A 23,249-nucleotide genomic window follows, 5' to 3' on the forward strand; every position below is an offset into this window, starting at 1 on the left:
TGGAAGGTAGGTCAGAGGCAATGGCTGAGCTGAGGCTAAGAATGCAGGTCATGAGGCATGCCTGTATCGCTCAGCAAGTAAGACCTTTGCCCACAATAGCAATGTTCCAGGTTTGTGTTCAAGCCTGGCACTCAAATTGCTAGGAAAATTGTATGCTGAAATTTATTTTTTCCACTTTACTTTCATGTGATGCTTATTGTTGCAGCTTTCAGCCCATTAAAACGAGCACAGCCTCCAAGAGTGAAGGAGCCAAAGAATATGCTTTCGAAGCCTCCGAAGAAGGGTGGACCAGGTTATCCCGATATTACATTTTCGCCATATCCAGAATACATGTGAGTAAAATAATCAACTGACAGCAGCTACTGTGGCAAAGATAGCTGGTGGTGCTTTTATTAGTAGTGAACCTAGTAGTCATTACTTTCATATTGCTTTGCAGTATCTGATCATTCTGTTGTGAAATGTGCTTTGTAATTATTATTAAAAATTATGTTTTATGTTGAAACAAGTTTGCAATGATGTGGGTACACTTCCTTTAATAAAAAAAAATGTATCCTGCACTTTATCAAACTAGAAGAAACTTTTGTCACACGCAAATAAATTGATGAAATCATGTAGATTGAAATGCCACCACAGTATTTTTTTGTTGTACATAAGTAAAACTGCACAGTACCTTTTGGTGTCTTCTTCTGCAATGCTGCTTGCAATTTGTAGTAATATTTATGGCAGCAGAGCTGGTAAAAATTATTGGCCAACACTGTGATGTTTTACTCAGTAATGCCAGTAACTTGTTATATTTATGACCAGCTCAAATAACTTCGGAAAAAAGAGAAAGAAGGTCATGACTTTTATGACATATCGTCCCAATATGAAAACTAATACACTGATACACTGAACTGCAACAATAAAACATATACATTAGTCTTTTCACAGGTGGTGAGCACTGCTTGCAGCATCTAAGGAGAATTGCTACAGTACAATGAGTTTGCTGCTTTTAATTGTGGCTTAGACGTAGTACTTTCTGTCTCCATACTTGGTCAACACAGTAGATCTTGCTGCAACGTAATGCATGCTATAAGCCAGCATATGACCCTTCAAACTGGTCCACAAAAATATACAGGGTGGAGAAAAACTGTGTCATGAAATTTTAACCCTGGATGGCTGGTGTCAGGAGGAAACAAAATTACTAGTGTTGTGTAGGTCGACAATGCACCATATTTAAACTAAGGAAACTTGGTGCTACGGGCTCTGATTGGCTGTGGCATTTCCTTGTTGCCATTTGTTGGTTGACAGGCAGTGGTATGGTTCTCTGTTCATATACAAATGTACCTCACCCTGCCACTGCTCCAAAGTGATATGCACATGTGTCGAATAGGCCTTGCTGTTTGTCTCCACCTCACATCAGAGGCAGGCATTCACACATAAGCCTCACTTTGGAGCACACACACATCACCTTTGATTGAGTCTTACAGTAAGCATGGCGACACAGTATTCGTTTGAAGAACAATGAGATGTTGTTTTTGTTTATGGACTGGCCAATGGTAATGCGCATGAAGCTTGTCAGATGTATGAGGAACGGTATCCAGCAAGACACCACCCACACCCACAAACATTTACAGCAATTCACTGGTGACTTGACAAAATAGACTCATTAGCAGGATATCATGGTGATGCTGGAAAACCTCGAACATAACGGTATTCTGCATTTGAAGAGACTGTTCTCAAGCACTTCGAGGATGCACCTACAGCAAGTACTCGAGCAGTTGGACACAACATGGGGGTCACTTATCGCTTACTCTGGGAGTTTTTGAGGGATGATGGCCAGCATCCATTTAGTTTCCACCCTGTCCTAGACCTAAATCCTGTGGCAGACTATGAACATAGGCTAGGGTTTTGCCGGTGGTTTCTGTGACGTGTTGCACAATAACCCGACTTGCCGCCTCTGTGTTGTTTACCGACAAGTGCATCTTCCATTGGGATGGTCTTTATAACACTTGAAATGTTCATTACCGTGCAAGGGGAAATCCTCATGTCATGGATGTCCATGGATCCCAGGAACGATTTTCACTTAACATTTGGTAAGGCATTGTGGGTGGCCATCTGATTGGGTTGGTCCATCTACCTCCTCGTCTTACTGGGGCAAATTACCTTCACTTTTTGCAAGAAACACTACCCAGCATGCTGGAAGATGTTCCTCTGGACATACTATTATGCATGCGGTTGCACCATGATAGGTTGCCCACACATAACAGTCATGTTGTGCGCAGATATTTACATGAACTCTTTGACAGCCGGGTAATTGGCAGAGGTGCTTGTAGGACATGGCCCCAGCGATCACCAGGCCCTATGCCACTGAAATTTTTCCTGTCAGGATTCTTCAATGTTCTAATTCACCCACCTGGATGCAAACCATCTAGAAATGAAGAGGAATTAATGGATTGCGTTCGACATGCCACCAGTCACATCAGGGCAATGCCAGGAATCTTTGAAAGAGTTTGGCAAAGCACCATTCAATGTTACCAAGCTTGTGTCATGTCAGAGGGTCACCAATTCAAGCACCTGCTTTAAGTAAACAATGTCCTAGCTACAAAAAAGGCTGTTTTCAGTGCCAACACAATTTGTAAAAGACTTCCTGTACATGAACTATCCCATGACCAATTGGCGTCTGTAGTGCCACGTTTCTGTAGTTTAGAGATTGTGGTTGTCGACCTACACAATGTTAGCAATTTTGGTTCCTACTGGCACAAGCTAAAATTTTGTGACACAGTTTTTCTCCACCCTGTATAGCCATCTCTTCTTTCTCGCATAAGAGTTGCTTAAAACCTGCAGAATTAATAACAACAACATTATCACACCCATGTGAGGTTTATATCACAATTTTGTTCAATATTGTCCATCACAATGTAATATTCATGTTCTAATTCTGTCACCAAAACCCTTCTGTGATGAAGTCCCTACTGATTATATCTTAAAACTATAGTCATGGCAATGTACATTTGTATTTACTTAAGTTCCATGACAATTACAATGATGAAATCAGTTTTACAAGATACATATAACAATACACAAGTCATTATTTAAACAGTAAAGTTCAAAACTGTGGAACTACGGTACAATTTAAGATTCCTTACTTATCTGTCTGGTGGCAGCACTGTACAGTGATAGGTGAGCTCATTTTATCAGTGTTACTGCTAGATAGCAGAAGGATGCCATGCCTGCTCTAACACCTCACTGCCTTCTGTATATTGTTATCCATCTATGCATGCCTAAAACGCATAATAACAAGTTACAAACAAAAATTTTATATTACTGAAATGAAACAGTTTATAGAAGGTGGTAATGATACTTGTATTGTTACACTGTTCCTGCTTTGCCATTTAGCACTTTCTGTAAATCTTATTTTGACAGATCTGTTTTCCCTTTTGCTTGCTTTGACTGCTGTGTTACTTTATTTTTTTCATTTTGTCAGTTATATTTAGTATCTGATGTGCTATCCAAGGATTTCTACTGTGCCTTGTCTTATTCCCAATTTGATCCTCTGCTGCTTCTGTTGTAATTTTAAAGTGAGTGGTGCATATTGAGGTGTGGATAAGGATAGGTAGTTGAATTATAACACATGTCATCACTGTTAATGTATGTTTTCTGGATAAACACACACATACAAAGCGCACTACCACTATACTACCTTTTTTTCATTGAGATGTTTTGGCATGAACTACCAAGCCTCCCAAAGAGTAGGCAAAGAAAAAAGAAATGTAAGCTGAAAATACGTTGGTTTCCAAGTGCTCTGGAGATGGCAAAACCAGAAGAAATAATGTTCACCATAAACTCCTTAAAATAAAAAAAAAGTCTGGTGGGTATGATAATACACTCCTGGAAACGGAAAAAAGAACACATTGACACCGGTGTGTCAGACCCACCATACTTGCTCCGGACACTGCGAGAGGGCTGTACAAGCAATGATCACACGCACGGCACAGCGGACACACCAGGAACCGCGGTGTTGGCCGTCGAATGGCGCTAGCTGTGCAGCATTTGTGCACCGCTGCCGTCAGTGTCAGCCAGTTTGCCGTGGCATACGGAGCCCCATCGCAGTCTTTAACACTGGTAGCATGCCACGACAGCATGGACGTGAACCGTATGTGCAGTTGACGGACTTTGAGCGAGGGCGTATAGTGGGCATGCGGGAGGCCGGGTGGACGTACCGCCGAATTGCTCAACACGTGGGGCGTGAGGTCTCCACAGTACATCGATGTTGTCGCCAGTGGTCGGCGGAAGGTGCACGTGCCCGTCGACCTGGGACCGGACCGCAGCGACGCACGGATGCACGCCAAGACCGTAGGATCCTACGCAGTGCCGTAGGGGACCGCACCGCCACTTCCCAGCAAATTAGGGACACTGTTGCTCCTGGGGTATCGGCGAGGACCATTCGCAACCGTCTCCATGAAGCTGGACTACGGTCCCGCACACCGTTAGGCCGTCTTCCGCTCACGCCCCAACATCGTGCAGCCCGCCTCCAGTGGTGTCGCGACAGGCGTGAATGGAGGGACGAATGGAGACGTGTCGTCTTCAGCGATGAGAGTCGCTTCTGCCTTGGTGCCAGTGATGGTCGTATGCGTGTTTGGCGCCGTGCAGGTGAGCGCCACAATCAGGACTGCATACGACCGAGGCACACAGGGCCAACACCCGGCATCAGGGTGTGGGGAGCGATCTCCTACACTGGCCGTACACCACTGGTGATCGTCGAGGGGACACTGAATAGTGCACGGTACATCCAAACCGTCATCGAACCCATCGTTCTACCAACCCTAGACCGGCAAGGGAACTTGCTGTTCCAACAGGACAATGCACGTCCGCATGTATGCCGTGCCACCCAACGTGCTCTAGAAGGTGTAAGTCAACTACCTTGGCCAGCAAGATCTCCGGATCTGTCCCCCATTGAGCATGTTTGGGACTGGATGAAGCGTCGTCTCACGCGGTCTGCACGTCCAGCACGAACGCTGGCCCACTGAGGCGCCAGGTGGAAATGGCATGGCAAGCCGTTCCACAGGACTACATCCAGCATCTCTACGATCGTCTCCATGGGAGAATAGCAGCCTGCATTGCTGCGAAAGGTGGATATACACTGTACTAGTGCCGACATTGTGCATGCTCTGTTGCCTGTGTCTATGTGCCTGTGGTTCTGTCAGAGTGATCATGTGATGTATCTGACCCCAGGAATGTGTCAATAAAGTTTCCCCTTCCTGGGACAATGAATTCACGGTGTTCTTATTTCAATTTCCAGGAGTGTACATCAACAAAGCTGATTAAATAGTGTGCCTCTGAGTTTAGTGACGTTTTGGTTATTTGTGTAACTAGTCTTCATGTGTGGAACATTTGCTGAATGTTTGAAATACACTATAGTTAAGCCTTTGTATGAGAAAGGAGATGAAGCAATACCATCAAACTTCTGTTTAATTCCAGTTTCGCCCACATTCTAAAAATTTTTGGGAAAGATAATACACTGGTCATCCAAAACATTAAGCCACCTGCTTAGTAGCTCATTTGTTCATATTTCAAACGAAGTACATCACTGATTCAGCATATCAGGGATTCCACAGTTTGTTGGTAGGTTTGTGGAGGTATGTGGCATTAGATGTCTATCCATAGGTCATGTAATTTGTGTCAATAATGGGCCACTGATTAGCGTATGCAGTGATGGCATCCGGTAGTGATCCATATGGTTTCCATAGCATTTACATCAGGTGAATTTGGTCCCCTGGGACATCAGCGTGAGTTCACTGTAATGCTCCTCAAACCACTGCAGCATGGTTCTGGCTCCAAGACATGGGCAATTATACTGCTGAAAGATGAGATTAGCATTGAGGAAGACATCAAGCATGAATGGATGTAGGTGGATTGCAACTATCAGCGTGTTTTATTTATTTATTTATTTATGTATTCATGTTCCATAGCTCCACTATACAAGATAATTGTATGGATGTGGAATGAGTCATAATTATACATGAGAACAGTAGCCTACTTATAGATACAAATTGCATTATGTGCAAAGGTACAACATTTGTTAACAATTACAAGCTTAGGCACTTCCTAAAGTAAAACAGAGGTGTAAAACAATACAATAATAAATTACAATTATTCCATATGAAGTTACAACTTTGCTAGAGGTGAAGTACATTGTTAATCTGACTTAAGTCATCATGTTTAGTTACAGAGTGGTAACAGCAAATATTAAAAGTCAATGAGCCATATCTGACTTGTAATATGGAAGTGTTTATGTCAAAGAACTCATAAAGAGAGTAAAAAGAATGTTCCAGAAGATATTCTATTAAGGATACAGGGTACATCTCCGGCTCAATATCATGTAAAAATCAACACTTATTTCTTTCAGGCACTGTTTATAATGTATTTGTTTTACAGATTTTTTGTTGATATCCAGTAATGCAGCACACTTTCTAAAGAAACTAAAAGTATTTTGAATATTTTTGAACCTGCTTAGGGTTATTAAAAAAATTACAAAGAAACTGATGCAATTTTTTTTGCAAAATGCATCCTCAAATTGAGGTACAATTTAATCCAATGTTATAAATTTGAAGGAGACAAAATTTTTACCAGATTAGCATGACATGATGGCTGAGGTACTAGACCTATTTAATTCCACCTATTATGTATGTTGTTGTTGTGGTCTTCAGTCCAGAGACTGGTTTGATGCAGCTCTCCATGCTACTCTATCCTGTGCAAGCTTCTTCATCTCCCAGTACCTACTGCAACCTACATCCTTTTGAATCTGTTTAGTGTATTCATCTCTTGGTCTCCTCTACGATTTTTACCCTCCACGCTGCCCTCCAATACTAAATTGGTGATCCCTTGATGCCTCAGAATATAGCCTACCTACTGATCCCTTCTTCTAGTCAAGTTGTGCCACAAACTCCTCTTCTCCCCAATTCTATCCAATACCTCCTCATTAGTTATGTGATCCACCCATCTAATCTTCAGCATTCTTCTGTAGCACCACATTTCAAAAGCTTCTATTCTCTTTTTGTCTAAACTATTTATTGTCCACGTTTCACTTCCATACATGGCTACACTCCATACAAATACTTTCAGAAATGACTTCCCGACACTTAAATCTATACTCGATGTTAACAAATTTCTCTTCTTCAAAAATGCTTTCCTTGCCATTGCCAGTCTACATTTTATATCTTCTCTAGTCCGACCATCATCAGTTATTTTGCACCCCAAATAGCAAATCTCATTTACTACTTTAAGCATCTCATTTCCTAATCTAATACCCTCAGCATCACCTGATTTAATTCGACTATATTCCATTGTCCTCGTTTTGATTTTGTTGATGTTCATCTTATATCCTCCTTTCAAGACACTGTCCATTCCATTCAGCTGCTCTTCCAGGCCCTGTGCTCTCTCTGACAGAATTACAATGTCATCGGCGAACCTCAAAGTTTTAATTTCTTCTCCAAGGATTTTAATTCCTACTCCAAATTTTTCTTTTATTTCCTTTACTGCTTACTCAATATACAGATAGAACAACATTGGGGATAGGCTAAAACCCTGTCTCACTCCCTTCCCAACCACTGCTAACCTTTCGTGCCCCTCGACTCTTATAACTGCCATCTGGTTTCTGTACAAATTGTAAATAGCCTTTCGCTCCCTGTATTTTACCCCCGCCACCTGCAGAATTTGAAAGAGAGTATTCCAGTCAACATTGTCAAAAGCTTTCTCTAAGTCTACAAATGCTAGAAACATGGGTTTGCCTTTCCTTATCTATTTTCTAACTTAAGTCGTAGGGTCAGTATTGCGTCTCGTGTTCCAACATTTCTTCAGAAACCAAACTGATCTTCCCTGAGGTCGGCTTCTACCAGTTCTTCCATTCATCTGTAAAGAATTTGTGTTAGTATTTTGCAGCTGTGGCTTATTAATCTGATAGTTTGGTAATTTTCACATCTGCCAACACCTGCTTTCTTTGGGATTGGAATTATTATATTATTCTTGAAGTGTGAGGGTATTTCACCTGTCTCATACATCTTGCTCACCAGAAGGTAGAGTTTTGTCAGGGCTGCCTCTCCCAAGGCAATCAGTAGTTCTAATGGAATGTTGTCTACTCCTGGGGTCTTGTTACGACTTAGATCTTTCAGTGCTCTGTCAAACTCTTCATGCAGTATTATATATAAAAACAAAGATGAGGTAACTTACTGAATGAAAGCGCTGGCAGGTCGATAGACACACAAACAAACACAAACACACACACAAAATTCAAGCTTTCGCAACAAACTGTTGCCTCATCAGGAAAGAGGGAAGGAGAGGGGAAGACGAAAGGAAGTGGGTTTTAAGGGAGAGGGTAAGGAGTCATTCCAATCCCGGGAGCAGAAAGACTTACTTTAGGGGGAAAAAAGGACAGGTATACACTCGCACACATGCACATATCCATCCACACATACAGTGTATGTGTATGTGTGGATGGATATGTGCGAGTGTATACCTGTCCTTTTTTCCCCCTAAAGTAAGTCTTTCTGCTCCCAGGATTGGAATGACTCCTTACCCTCTCCCTTAAAACCCACTTCCTTTCGTCTTCCCCTCTCCTTCCCTCTTTCCTGATGAGGCAACAGTTTGTTGCGAAAGCTTGAATTTTGTGTGTGTGTTTGTGTTTGTTTGTGTGTCTATCGACCTGCCAGCGCTTTCGTTCGGTAAGTCACCTCATCTTTGTTTTTATATATAATTTTTCCCACGTGGTATGTTTCCTTCTATTATATTCTTCATGCAGTATGGTATCTCCCATTTCATCTTCATCTACATCCTCTTCCATTTCCATAATATTGTCCTCAAGAACATCGCCCTTGTATAGACCCTCTATTTACTCCTTCCACCTTTCTGCTTTCCTTTCTTTGCTTAGAACTGGGTTTCCATCTGAGCTCTTGATATTCATGCAAGTGGTTCTCTTTTCTCCAAAGGTCTATTTAATTTTCCTGTAGGCAGTATCTATCTTACCCCTAGAGATATATGCCTCTACAACCTTACATTTGTACTCTAGCCATCCCTGCTTAGCACTTTTGCACTTCCTGTCGATCTCATTTTTGAGACGTTTGTATTCCTTTCTGCCTGCTTTATTTACTGCATTTTTTATTTTCTCCTTTCATCAATTAAATTCAGTATCTCTTCTGTTACCCAAGGATTTCTATTAGCCCTTGTCTTTTTACCTACTTGATCCTCTGCTGCATTCACTATTTCATCTCTCAAAGCTACCCATTCTTCTTCTACTGTATTTCTTTCCCCCATTCTTGTCAATCGTTCCCTAATGCTCTCCCTAAAACTCTCTACAACCTCTGGTTCTGTCAGTTTATCCAGGTCCCATCTCCTTAAATTCCCACCTTTTTGAAATTTCTTTTGTTTTAATCTACAGTTCATAACCAATAGATTAGTCCACATCTTCCCCTGTAAATTTCTTACAATTTAAAACCTGGTCCCTAAATCTCTGTCTTACCTTTATATAATCTATCTGAAACCTGTCAGTACCTCCTTCCAGGTATACAATCTTAGCTATGATTAAGTTGTGCTCTGTGCAAAATTCTACCACGCGGCTTTCTCTTTCATTCCTTACCCCCATTCAGTATTCACCCACTATGTTTCCTTCTCTTCCTTTTCCTACTATCGAATTCCAGTCACTCATGACTATTAAATTTTCATCTCCCTTCACTATCTGAATAATTTCTTTTATCTCATCATACATTTCATCAATCTCTTCGTCATCTGCAGAGCTAGTTGGCATATAAACTTGTACTACTGTGGTAGGTGTGGGCTTTGTATCTATTTTGGCCACAATAATGCGTTCACTGTGCTGTTTGTAGTAGCTTACCCGCATTCCTATTTTTTTTATTAATTATTAAACCTACTCCTGCATTACCCCTGTTTGATTTTGTATTTATAACCCAGTATTCACCTGACCAGAAGTCTTGTTCCTCCTGCCACTGAACTTCACTAATTCCCACTCTATCTAACTTTAACCCATCCATTCCCCTTTTTTTTAAATTTTCTAACCTATCTGCCCGATTAAGGGATCTGACATTCCATGCTCTGACCCATAGAATGCCAGTTTTTTTTCTCCTGATAACAACGTCCTCCTGAGTAGTCCCAGCCCGGAGATCCGAATGGGGGACTATTTTACCTCCAAAATATTTTACCCAACAGGACGCCATCATCAGTAAACCATACAGAAAAGTTGCTTGCCCTCGGGAAAAATTACGGCTGAAGTTTCCCCTTGCTTTCAGCCGTTCACAGTACCAGCACAGCAAGGCCATTTTGGTTAGTGTTACAAGGCCAGATCAGTCAATCATCCAAACCGTTGCACCTAAATTACTGAAAAGGAACCACACGTTTGTCTGGCCTCTCAACAGATACTCCTCCATTGTGGTTGCACCTACAGTACGGCTATCTGTATCATTGAGGCACACAAGCCTCCCCACCAACGTCAAGGTCCATGGTTCATGGGGGTAAAAAATATCACATCTTACATTTTAATTTTTATAATTTTTTCCTGATAAAAATGTTATTTTTTCTATAATTTAGTTGATTCTGCAATAAAGCTTAGATCTACTATATAAGTATGGACTATTGCAAGTTACAGGAAAAATTAGAGCAATGCATTATAAGCTTTAGAAAATATTTGTACCTGAATTCTGAAAAATACAACTTGCAGGAAATTGCGTATGAAGATATGAGTTCAACTAAACTGTGCCTCAGAACATTCCTGAAACATTGTCTTCATCCTGCAGCATTTCTTCATCTTCAATCTTCCTTTTGGTATTCCTTTTAGCACTTCTTGCTCCTTTGGCAATTCGAAGAGCGAATCTTTCAGTTTCATGCACCCATTGTCTGTCACATGCAAGCAATTGATCTTCCATATTAGAGCCACATTTTATGCCTAAATTTCTCAGGACTTCCATCCTTCCTATCACTCCATCATTGAAACATGTCACTGCATCTAATACACAAACTTTTAATTTATTTAGTCTTACAAAAACATTCTTGGGTAATCTTTCCCATATGCAATAGATGAAACTTTCATTCTTATTCTGAGTGCCTCCATGAAGACATTTACTAAGCAAACCAGGGTCACTCAGGTCTCTAAAAATTGGTTTTATTTCATTCATAATAGGCTCAGGAAGAGAATGCTTATGATGGTATATTTGACTACTTTATTTTGCTTTTTGGTAACCACACCAAGAATCTGCTCTTATAAGGCAAAGTCCGTGAAAATGGTGGTCATCTGTGGACAACTTATGAAAGTAGGTAGCCCATACAGATTTCCTCATTGCTGTAATATCTTTCAGAGGTGCAGTTCGTCTAGTGGCCAGTCCATAATAACTCTGAGGAAGGTCTATTTCAGTTTCTGTCAATCTGTCTCGGCCAGACACAGATTTTCCATCAGATAGCAAATTTCCTTTCATTTCTCTTTGTAGCTTACTCAATCTAGCACTTACCCACTTTTGCACACATCCACAACACTCCAGTTTTGTTACCAAGGTATCACCATAAACATTGAACTCATTAATTCTTCATATATCTAACGTTATAAATGGGCACCACCCTCTGAAATATTTGTAGAGCTTCATCACACTCCATACCTCCATTGTAACCATCACAATTCTTAGAATACTGATGTTCACTATTTCCTTCAGTGTTACCATGGCAGGTGTTGCAGTACTTAGATAAGCACTCAACATCAACAACTTTTCCATTCTCCAGAGAAGTAGCACTTACAACACCATTCAAGGAACAACGTCCTTGACATTGCCATGTTCCATCAAGTGCAACAGCAGTGTCCCTGGTTCCACTAATATTTACAGTTTCTTCTACTGCACGGTTCATAGATGCTTTAGACACAACTGTCAAGGCACATGAAAGTATTTTTATGTACTTGCTGAACCAACTGGGAGGAGGAGGAAGGTCCATCAAACTACAAAACATTTGAGCAGCCATTTTTCCTTTTCCTATTGCACGCATTACATACACTAACTTCAAATTCACATAATAGAATTATGCACAATGTTCAAAGTCATTTTAAAGGTAGATTTATTGCAGGATCTACACAGAACAACTAATTTTGACAGTAAACCCTTCCTAGTACTTTGTTGTACAGTTATTTCCAGACAGCCTACTCCATCACATTGTTTACATTTCACCACTTCCTTTATCTAAGAAGATAAGATGCCCACATCAACAACAACAAATCCACTACAAACAGCGTCATTGTTAACACAAAAATTTGAATCACCAGGAGGTGTGCCATGGGGGAGTTTATTCCCTGAAGAACTGATACATAGGTTACTTTCAACAGTGTGGCTTGCTTTGTTTGTGAACTGGTTACCACGGACTTTCCATTTATTGAATTTCTTGATGCGCAGCATAGTTCGTATTTATTGAACATTAAGGGTTATGAACTTCCACAGATATATGTAGCACCTGGGCAACAAAAATTCAGTAACACTTGAACAAACTGCTTCAGCAAAAGAAAAGTAAATACTAGCAAAGATAATCATTTACAGACACTAGAAACCTCCATTGTCACCGACATAAACAATGTATCTTATGTATAATCACTGGAAACAGAAAGTTCACAGTTCTTTTCAAAATAATACTGGTTTCTGTAACAGAAATAAAGGGGGCGTGGCAGCATAAATGACCGTAACTTTAAAATTTGGTATATATAGGTCATTTTTCATTTGAAACCCTATAATGCAATCCGGAAAGACTATAGAATTTAATAAAGTCATTAAAAAATTTCGATATTTCCACCATTTATAAGTACCCTGTAGCCTTAATTTACTTCTAATTGTGGTATTACACTAGTAAGATTTTTATGTCCAAAGCAAGTGCATTAAGCACCATTTTACTTGAGTAGAGTGCACCTTTTTGTACTAGGCTCAAGTTTTTTTCTATTCACATGCAAGTTGTGTTTTGATCTTGTGCCATGGTTGTGATAGTAGTCACCTTTGGTTTTGTGCATGAGTAGATTCTTAACTAAAAAGGACATACAGGATAGGATATATTGTGAAGTCACTGTTAATATTTTTTGTGCTTAAAAAGATTTCCACATGAATGATTTCTGCTCACTCCATTTAGGATTCAGATTGCTTTTTCGGGAATGACAAATACTTTATTTTCCCTTGGTTGATTTCCACAAAACATTATGCCATATGACAACAATGAATGAAAATAGCCAAAATAAGCAGCCTTAACAGTGCCAGTATTTGCAACTGCTGTATAATACATAAAGCATAAGTTGCTGAACTAAGTCTTTTTCTCAAGTCCAGAATATGGCACAACCAATTTAATTTATTGTTGATGTGAAGGCCCAAAAATTTACAAGTATATACTTGTTGTATATCTTGAACATTACAGCTTAGACTTATGTTATCCCACATTTTCTGAGACCTATGTAAATGAATGTACTGTCAGGCAATTGCAGGTGAACAATATATAGAGATCATTGAACAGAAAGTTGGCAGATGTTGCAGTGTCACTGCCAAGTGTTATTTCAAATAAAAGAGATGTATCATCTGCAAAGACAGTAAATTTGGTGGTAGCTTTTGTACAGTGTGAAAAGTCATTAATAAAAATAAGAAAGAGCAAGGGGCCCACAGCACAGAACCTTGTGTCACTCCTGTACTTATTGTACCATCTCCATGATTAAGCAATACCCTCTGTTTTCTGTCATTTAGGTATGCTCAAAGCCACATTCCCATTGTGCACATAAACCATAATAGACAGCTTTTGAAAGGAGGATTTCATGATTCACATGGTTGAAGACCTTTGTTAAATTGTAAAATATACCAACTGAAGCTAGTCTATTGTTCAGTGCTTCTGAAACATCACTGATAAATGAAAATATAGCACCATCAATTGGCAGGCCTGCTTGGAATCTGAACTGACAAAGTCCAAGAGCCTTGTGAATGTTCAGCTGCCACACAATTCTCTTATGTATAAGTTTCCCAATAACTCTGGAGAAACTTGTCAAAAGGGAAATTGGACAAGCATCAGTTTTATCCCCTTTCTTGAATACTGGTTTCACATCTGCATACTTTATTCTGTCTGAGGCGATATCTTGTAGAAGGGATTCATTAGATACATGGCAAAATATAACACAAATGGCATAATGAGAATGTTTAAGTTCCTTAGAACAAATATTATGAAAACCAGATGTATTTTTTGTTTGAATTTTGGTGATGATCCTTTTCACCTCACTGACAGTAAATGGGGCCGTATGCATTTGACTTATTTTGTACAATCCAGAGTCTTTCAGAAGGTCCATAGCTTCATTGACTGAGCCATTACAACCGGTTTTCACAGAAGCTGTTAGAAAGTGCTCATTAAGGACAGTTGCAACTGCATCAATTTCTTTAATCACACTACCACAATGTCTTATTTTGTTATAGAAACACATCATCTTTTTTCCCCCCAGCTTCCTTTTGACAGATCCCTAGATGGTTTTTATTTTATTGTTTGCACTGTCAGTTGCAGATTTAATATGGTAATGTATTACAGTACTTTACAACTCTTTTCAGTATTTTACAATATGATATATAATGTTCTTTTACAGCAGGCTTATCAGAACATCTTTGGGATGTATATACCTTTCTTTGTGTCTTACATGAAATTTTTATCCCTTTTGTAATTCAAGGTTTCATTTTGCAAGCCTAGGGATTCATTTTTACAGTTTTTTTTGTGAAATACTGCTTCAAAGAGGTACATTAATTTATCTGTGAGTAGGTTGAATTTAATATTAACGTTTCTTTCTTTATATACTGGCCTCCAGTCAATCTGCTGCAAGAGCTTATTGAAATTTTCTAATGTGTCCACATTGACTGTTCTGGAATACCTAAAAACTGGTTTACCTAAATACATTTAATGCTCAAACATATGTCATAAAGAGTAACAAACTGCCCATAATGGTAAGTCAGACCATTGAGGGTTTAACTTACAGTACTGTGACATTGTCAATAAGGCTTACACTGGTATCTGTCACTCGGGTAGGGAAGTCACCCACAAAACACAAATTTTCCCTGCAGGAGTCCTATATATTGTCACCACTATAACCAACCTATTATCAGCAAAAATTTCAGATCCACAGGATACAAAAGGAAAATCTCCACAATACATACTTAAGTGACTTATGAGCGATACCCACCTTGACATATGTTGCAACACCATCTTTCGCTCTGTTTGCTCTACAGTAACTACCATGTAGGACATAACCCTCAATTGAGGCATCAGCATGGCAGACTTTACATGGTGCTTTGTGAAACACAATAAATAGGCTTGGGCTAGGGAGTAATTTTCATTTATGTTGAGAGCCAAAAGCTCCACTTTATCTCTAAGGCTCCTGATATTTTGGTGGAATATAGATAATGTATCATTCATAACAGATTTTAAGTTACAGTGTTTGGGGGTTAATGTCTCTCAATACATAAGGATTGATGCTTGATTTACTGACAGGCTCTCTCTTACAGGCAATGTTTGTGCACACATTACTTACAAATTAACCAGAGTCTTGCCATGTTTCTTGTCGCACTGATCTCATAAAAAAAATTGTCACTTTGAATATCAGCCCTTCCACCCCTGTCGCTTTTCATTACTGATGGTGTTGGACAGGCTTTTGATGATGAGTTGGTTTCTGCTTTTGACTGGCTGGTATGGTTTAATTCCACACTTTTATTTTTCTTCTTGTGCATAAAAAAACCTGTTGATTGTAGTCTAAGATGATAGTATCCACAGTTTTATACAGTTGCTGAGAAGTTCCAGTACCTGGTTCACTAACTTGAGCCTTCCATTTCTGTTTAAGTGTAGTCCATGCCTGGTACATTCTTCACCCTTTATTTTGTTCATATCTGGTAGGTGCACATGATTAAATTTTTTACACAGCTTCTGTAGTTCAATTTCTCTGTTGACACATGGCCACTGGGGGAGATCAAGCCACACTGGTTTGTTTATTATGTGACATTTGTGTTGTACAGTTTTGGGAACAACTTCCTCTACATTCTGAGTGCTGTCTTGCTCTCAAAAATTGTTCAAATGGCTCTAAGTACTATGGGACTTAAGATCTGAGGTCATCAGTCCCCTGGACTTAGAACTACTTAAACCTAACTAACCTAAGGACATATACACATCCATGCCTGAGGCAGGATTCATACCTGCAACTGTAGCAGTCATGCGGTTCTGGACTGAAGCTCCTAGAACCACTCAGCCACAGAGGCCGGCTCTTGCTCTCATTTTTGTAAATGTCGTAGGCACTGCCCATAATTACAATGTGATCATCCTTTTTCAGATTGTTTATTTTTATTATTAGGTTTTCGACTACAACACTTAATGTTACTCCAGGTTTAACTTTTGCAAAAACAGAATACTCTTAACATAGACTCTATGTAGAGCGTAATGAAGGGGAGCTGAAAGGCTTTTCTCATGGCTGTCTGCATATAGTAAGAACTTTTTCCTGCCCCCATCCGTTAGTAACTTTTTGTTTTGACTGTTATTGTTAGATTCATTGCATTTACTTTCACCGAGACAGTTCGTTTTCTCCCAGACTGAATCGAGTACTACACATTTACTCAGTGGTCTCAGTACACATATTGGTGTCTTTGATTACTACCACAGGTCCATGTAAGCACAAGAGAATGTTTCCCATAGCACACTACTGCTTCTAGCAGCCTGTATCTGTGGCGTGCTGCATGTTTTGAACCACCATTCACCCCGATGATGGCATTTGTGGAGATGACCGTAGAACTACTGTAGCAAAAATGTGAATCATCTGAAGAGCCAACATGTTTCCAATTAAAGACAATCAAATCTTGATAGTCCCGTGCCCACTGCAATCATAATTGACAATGTCATTGGGTCAACATTTGAACACATAGGGTTGGTCTACTGTGGAGATTAATGTTCAACAATGTATGTTGAACAGTGTGCTCCAAAATACTTGCGTGTGCACCATCATTGTGCCTTTTTGGCATAGATGTCTCACAACACCATCTATCCTATTTTGCAGACAAGCCTCTGAATCCCACATTCTGTGAATAGTAATGAATGTCCTACCTTTCAGCACCTACTGGTAGTTTCAATGTCCTTCTGCCTCTTTCCATAGATGCTCACGTCACTAGTACATGAATTTTCAACCAGCTTCACTGTTTTTGAGACAATCGTTCACAGGCTCTGGGTAATAATAATCTGCCCTTTGTCTAAATTGTTTATCTCAATATATTTCCCCATTTCAGCCATATGTTTGCTAAGGTGATCCCCCATCTGTGTCTGCTCCGCTTCCATACTTAGGTTACCATGTCACATGCCCATGATGCCACTAGGCAGCATAAGATGTTCCAGTGGGCAGTGGTCATAATTTTTTGGCTGATCAGTGTAAACAGTCATCTTCTTTTGAACATCTGACCCCAAATAGAATATTATCCTACTCACAATTCGGATTTCTAAAGGTCACTGTAATGTGAAGGCTGTATACACAGTCTACACAAACAGTGAGAATATACTTAATTCATTAGACAATAAATTACAGGCTATTAGTATATTTTGTGATCTATTAAGGGTATTTGACTGTGTAAGTCAAAATATCCTTTTACGTATATTAGAAATGCTGCAAAATGGATCAAATCCTATATCTCAGGCAGTAAACAAAGCGTGTCAATAGAAAAAGAGGCATGTATTAAGCAATCAGGGTTCATCCAACTGAGAAAGAACAGCTGGGAAAGAATAACATTTGGTGTCCCCAAAGGTTATATATATATATATATATATATATATATATATATATATATATATATATATGTGTGTGTGTGTGTGTGTGTGTGTGTGTGTGTGTGTAAAAACAAAGATAATGTGACTTACCATACGAAAGTGCTGGCAGGTCGATAGAAACACAAACAAACACAAACATACACACAAAATTCAAGCTTTCGCAACAAACGGTTGCTTCATCAAGAAAGAGGGAAGGAGAGGGAAAGACGAAAGGATGTGGGTTTTAAGGGAGAGGGTAAGGAGTCATTCCAATCCCGGGGGCGGAAAGACTTACCTTAGGGGGAAAAAAGGACAGGCATACACTCACACACACACACACATATCCATCCGGACATAAACAAATGTCTGCTTGTGTCTGTATATGTGCGGATGGATATGTGTGTGTGTGCGAGTGTATACCTGTCCTTTTTTCCCCCTAAGATAAGTCTTTCTGCTCCCAGGATTGGAATGACTCCTTACCCTCTCCCTTAAAACCCACATCCTTTTGTCTTTCCCTCTCCTTCCCTCTTTCCTGTTGAAGCAACCGTTGGTTGTGAAAGCTTGAATTTTGTGTGTATGTTTGTGTTTGATTGTGTGTCTATCGACATGCCAGCACTTTCGTTTGGTAAGTTACATCATCTTTGTTTACATATTGTGTTACAAAAACGTAAGGCCAAACTTTCAGGAAACATTACTCACACACAAATAAGGAAAAGATGTTATGTGGACATGTGTCTGGAAACGTTTAATTTCCATGTTAGAGCTCATTTTAGTTTTGTCAGTATGTACTGTACTTCCTCGATTCACCGCCAGTTGGCCCAATTGAAGGAAGGTAATGTTGACTTCGGTGCTTGTGTTGATATGCGACTCATTCCTATACAGTACTAGCATCAAGCACATCAGTACGTAGCATCAACAGGTTAGTGTTCATCATGAACGTGGTTTTGCAGTCAGTGCAATGTTTACAAATGCGGAGTTGGCAGATGCCCATTTGATGTATGGATTAGCACGGGGCAATAGCCTTGGCGCGGTACGTTTGTATCGAGACAGATTTCCAGAACGAAGGTGTCCCGACAGGAAGACGTTCGAAGCAATTGATCGGCATCTTATACAGCACAGAACATTCCAGCCTATGACTCACGACTGGGGAAGACCTAGAACAACGAGGACACCTGCAATGGACAAGGCAATTCTTCGTTCAGTTGACGATAACCCTAATGTCAGCATCAGAGAAGTTGCTACTGTACAAGGTAACGTTGACCACATCACTGTATGGAGAGTGCCACGGGAGAACCAGTTGTTTCCATACCATGTACAGCATGTGCAGGCACTATCAGCAGCTGATTGGCCTCCACGGGTACACTTCTGAGAATGGTTCATCCAACAACATGTCAACCCTCATTTCAGTGCAAATGTTCTCTTTACAGATGAGGCTTCATTCCAACGTGATCAAATTGTAAATTTTCAAAATCAACATGTGTGGGCTGACGAGAATCGGCACGCAATTGTGCAATCACGTCATCAACACAGATTTCTGTGAACATTCGGGCATGCATTGTTGGTGATGTCTTGATTGGGCCTCATGTTCTTCCACCTACGCTCAATGGAGCACGTTATCATGATTTCATACGTGATACTCTACCTGTACTGCTAGAACATGTGCCTTTACAAGTACGACACAACATGTGGTTCATGCATGATGGAGCTCCTGCGCATTTCAGTCGAAGTGTTCGTACGCTTCTCAACAACAGATTCGGTGACCGATGGATTGGTAGAGGCGGACCAATTCCATGGCCTCCACGCTCTCCTGACCTCAACCCTCTTGACTTTCATTTATGGGGGCATTTGAGAGCTCTTGTCTATGCAACCCCGATACCAAATGTAGAGACTCTTCGTGCTCGTATTGTGGACGGCTGTGATACAATACACCATTCTTCAGGGCTGCATCAGCGCATCAGGGATTCCATGCGATGGAGGGTGGATGCATGCATCCTCGCTAACGGAGGACATTTTGAACATGTCCTGTAACAAAGTGTTTGAAGTCACGCTGGTACGTTCTGTTGCTGTGTGTTTCCATTCCATGATTAATATGATTTGAAGAGAAACCTTTCATCTGACTCCATCAACCTCCTGACCCCACCGACACCCCGCACCCCTACCTTCTTCCTAAAATTCACAAACCCAATCATCCCGGCCACCCCATTGTAGCTGGTTACCAAGCCCCCACAGAACGTATCTCTGCCTACGTAGATCAACACCTTCAACCCATTACATGCAGTCTCCCATCCTTCATCAAAGACACCAACCACTTTCTCGAACGCCTGGAATCCTTACCCAATCCGTTACCTCTGGAAGCCATCCTTGTAACCATTGATGCCACTTCCTTATACACAAATATCCCGCACGTCCAGGGCCTCGCTGCGATGGAGCACTTCCTTTCACGCCGATCACCTGCCACCCTACCTAAAACCTCTTTCCTCATTACCTTAGCCAGCTTCATCCTGACCCACAACTTCTTCACTTTTGAAGGCCAGACATACCAACAATTAAAGGGAACAGCCATGGGTACCAGGATGGCCCCCTCGTATGCCAACCTATTCATGGGTCGCTTAGAGAAAGCCTTCTTGGTTACCCAAGCCTGCCAACCCAAAGTTTGGTACAGATTTATTGATGACATCTTCATGATCTGGACTCACAGTGAAGAAGCACTCCAGAATTTCCTCTCCAACCTCAACTCCTTTGGTTCCATCAGATTCATCTGGTCCCACTCCAAATCCCATGCCACTTTCCTTGATGTTGACCACCACCTGTCCAATGGCCAGCTTCACACGTCCGTCCTTATCAAACCCACCAACAAGCAACAGTACCTCCATTATGACAGCTGCCACCCATTCCACATCAAACGGTCCCTTCCCTACAGCCTAGGTCTTCGTGGCAAACGAATCTGCTCCAGTCCGGAATCCCTGAACCATTACACCAACAACCTGACAACAGCTATCGCATCCCGCAACTACCCTCCCGACCTGGTACAGAAGCAAATAAATAGAGCCACTTCCTCATCCTCTCAAACCCAGAACCTTTCCACAGAAGAAATACAAAAGTGCCCCACTTGTGACAGGATACTTTCCGGGACTGGATCAGACTCTGAATGTGGCTCTCCAGCAGGGATACGACTTCCTCAAATCCTGCCCTGAAATGAGATCCATCCTTCATGAAATCCTCCCCACTCCACCAAGAGTGTCTTTCCGCCGTCCACCTAACCTTCGTAACCTCTTAGTTCATCCCTATGAAATCCCCAAACCACCTTCCCAACCCTTGTAACCGCCCCCGGTGTAAAACCTGTCCCATGCACCCTCCCACCACCACCTACTTCAGTCCTGTAACCCGGAAGGTGTACACGATCAAAGGCAAAGCCACGTGTGAAAGCACCCACGTGATTTATCAACTGACCTGCCTACACTGTGACGCATTCTATGTGGGAATGACCAGCAACAAACTGTCCATTTGCATGAATGGACACAGGCAGACAGTGTTTGTTGCTAATGAGGATCACCCTGTGGCTAAACATGCCTTGGTGCACGGGCAGCACATCTTGGCACAGTGTTACACCGTCCGGGTTATCTGGATACTTCCCACTAACACCAACCTATCCGATCTCCGGAGATGGGAACTTGCTCTTCAATATATCCTCTCTTCCCATTATCCACCAGGCCTCAATCTCCGCTAATTTCAAGTTGCCGCCACTCATACCTCACCTGTCATTCAACAACATCTTTGCCTCTGTACTTCCACCTCGACTGACATCTCTGCCCAAACTCTTTGCCTTTTTATTTCTGCTTGTGTCTGTATATGTGCGGATGGATATGTGTGTGTGTGCGCGAGTGTATACCCGTCCCTTTTTCCCCCTAAGGTAAGTCTTTCCGCTCCCGGGATTGGAACGACTCCTTACCCTCTCCCTTAAAACCCACATCCTTTTGTCTTTCCCTCTCCTTCCCTCTTTCCTGATGAAGCAACCGTGAGTTGCGAAAGCTTGAAATTTGTGTGTGTGTGTTTGTTAGTGTCTATATATATATATATATATTGTAACCGTTTTTGAGACACTATACATATTCTGTCTGAAAAACAGTTGATGTCCTCCGCTGTCTAACCATACGTGTCGGCAACAATTAAATTGAAGTTTTTAGTTGCACGTCCGTTGTTTCAGTTTAGCATTCTATTTACTAGTGCACAGTTGAACGTGTTTACGGCGTGTAGTTTCTAACGGAATTATCTTTTGGGGCCACAGTGCAGAAGCAGTGAGGCTGTTTAAACTAAAAAAAAAGAGTACTTAGAATAATATTATTCAAACAGCAGAAAGAATCCTGTAGACCACTGTTCCAGAATCTGAATGTATTACCCCTCCTATGTCAGTACATACTGGACGCACTATGTTTCACCTAGAAAAATATTAGCAACTTAGATATAGACTCAAACTGGCACCAACATGATACAAAGTCAAAGAACTCTCTACAAGTAATTCCTCATTCAACAAAACTATACAGTAAAGGCGTCAAATATATGGGAATAAAACTCTACAATCATCTCCCAATAGCATTGAAGAAAATTACACAAGTGAAGGATTTTAAAGTAAAACTACGGTCACTCCTAATTAAACACTGCCTCTACAGCATACAAGAATTCCTCAAAAACAACCTGCTATAAGGTACTGCTCTACAAAAACATCAGATAATGGATCCCAAACTATTGACCTTAGGTTACATAACTGAATTTAAGTTTTATTGGTATAAATGCTAAATTCTAGTACAGAATAAATATAAGACCTAAGTACATTACATATGTGACATAAATATGTAATCATTTAATAGATTCATAGAAATGTACCTCTTCTTATAAATGACTAATATGTATCAAATGACCTGTCCTAGATCATGATGTGCATTTCTGTACAATGTATGATTCAGAGGATCAAAATAAATAAATAAAACGTGATGTGCGCCATGTCGCCAGAAAAAAGAAATGCCGATTCTCGGATAGCAGATCATGCTTGAACATTTACATAAGACGGAATTGTTCTATATTGTCGAGTTTGCGAGAAAAACGTTTCGTGCAATAAAAAGTTTCAAATAGACCAGCATGTCAAGACAAGTCTTCATGTCGCAGCAATGCAGAAGAAATGACCACACAGCAACAGCTTCTGACAACAGCGATTTGCAGTAGCAGGTAACAAACAAACGCGGTTTAACATGGATCTATGTGAAACATTCATTGCAAGAAATAATCCTCGTAACAAACTTATAAACCCTATCCTCAAAAGCTTCTTGTGCAGATATTGCTTAAATCAAAATATACCAGATGAATCAACATTGCATAAAAATTACATACCGACAATTTACGTAAATGTTCTGGAAGAAATACGCAATGAACTCAAGGACAGCATTATCTGATTTCAGTTGACGAAACTG

At 40.6% G+C, this 23,249-nt stretch overlaps 1 protein-coding gene across 1 annotated transcript in view; it reads left to right on the forward strand.

The window, feature by feature from the left end:
- The window catches only part of LOC124596054 (UPF0602 protein C4orf47 homolog), a 151,941-nt gene that overhangs the window by 92,681 nt on the left and 36,011 nt on the right, over positions 1-23,249 (forward strand). The window contains exon 5 of the mRNA XM_047135033.1: positions 206-332. Within this exon, the coding sequence (XP_046990989.1) occupies positions 206-332 (127 nt within the window). The remainder of the gene's footprint in view (positions 1-205; positions 333-23,249) is intronic.

The sequence above is a fragment of the Schistocerca americana genome, chromosome 1 (genome assembly GCF_021461395.2).
Source record: "Schistocerca americana isolate TAMUIC-IGC-003095 chromosome 1, iqSchAmer2.1, whole genome shotgun sequence".
NCBI classification, from domain to species: Eukaryota; Metazoa; Arthropoda; class Insecta; order Orthoptera; family Acrididae; genus Schistocerca; species Schistocerca americana.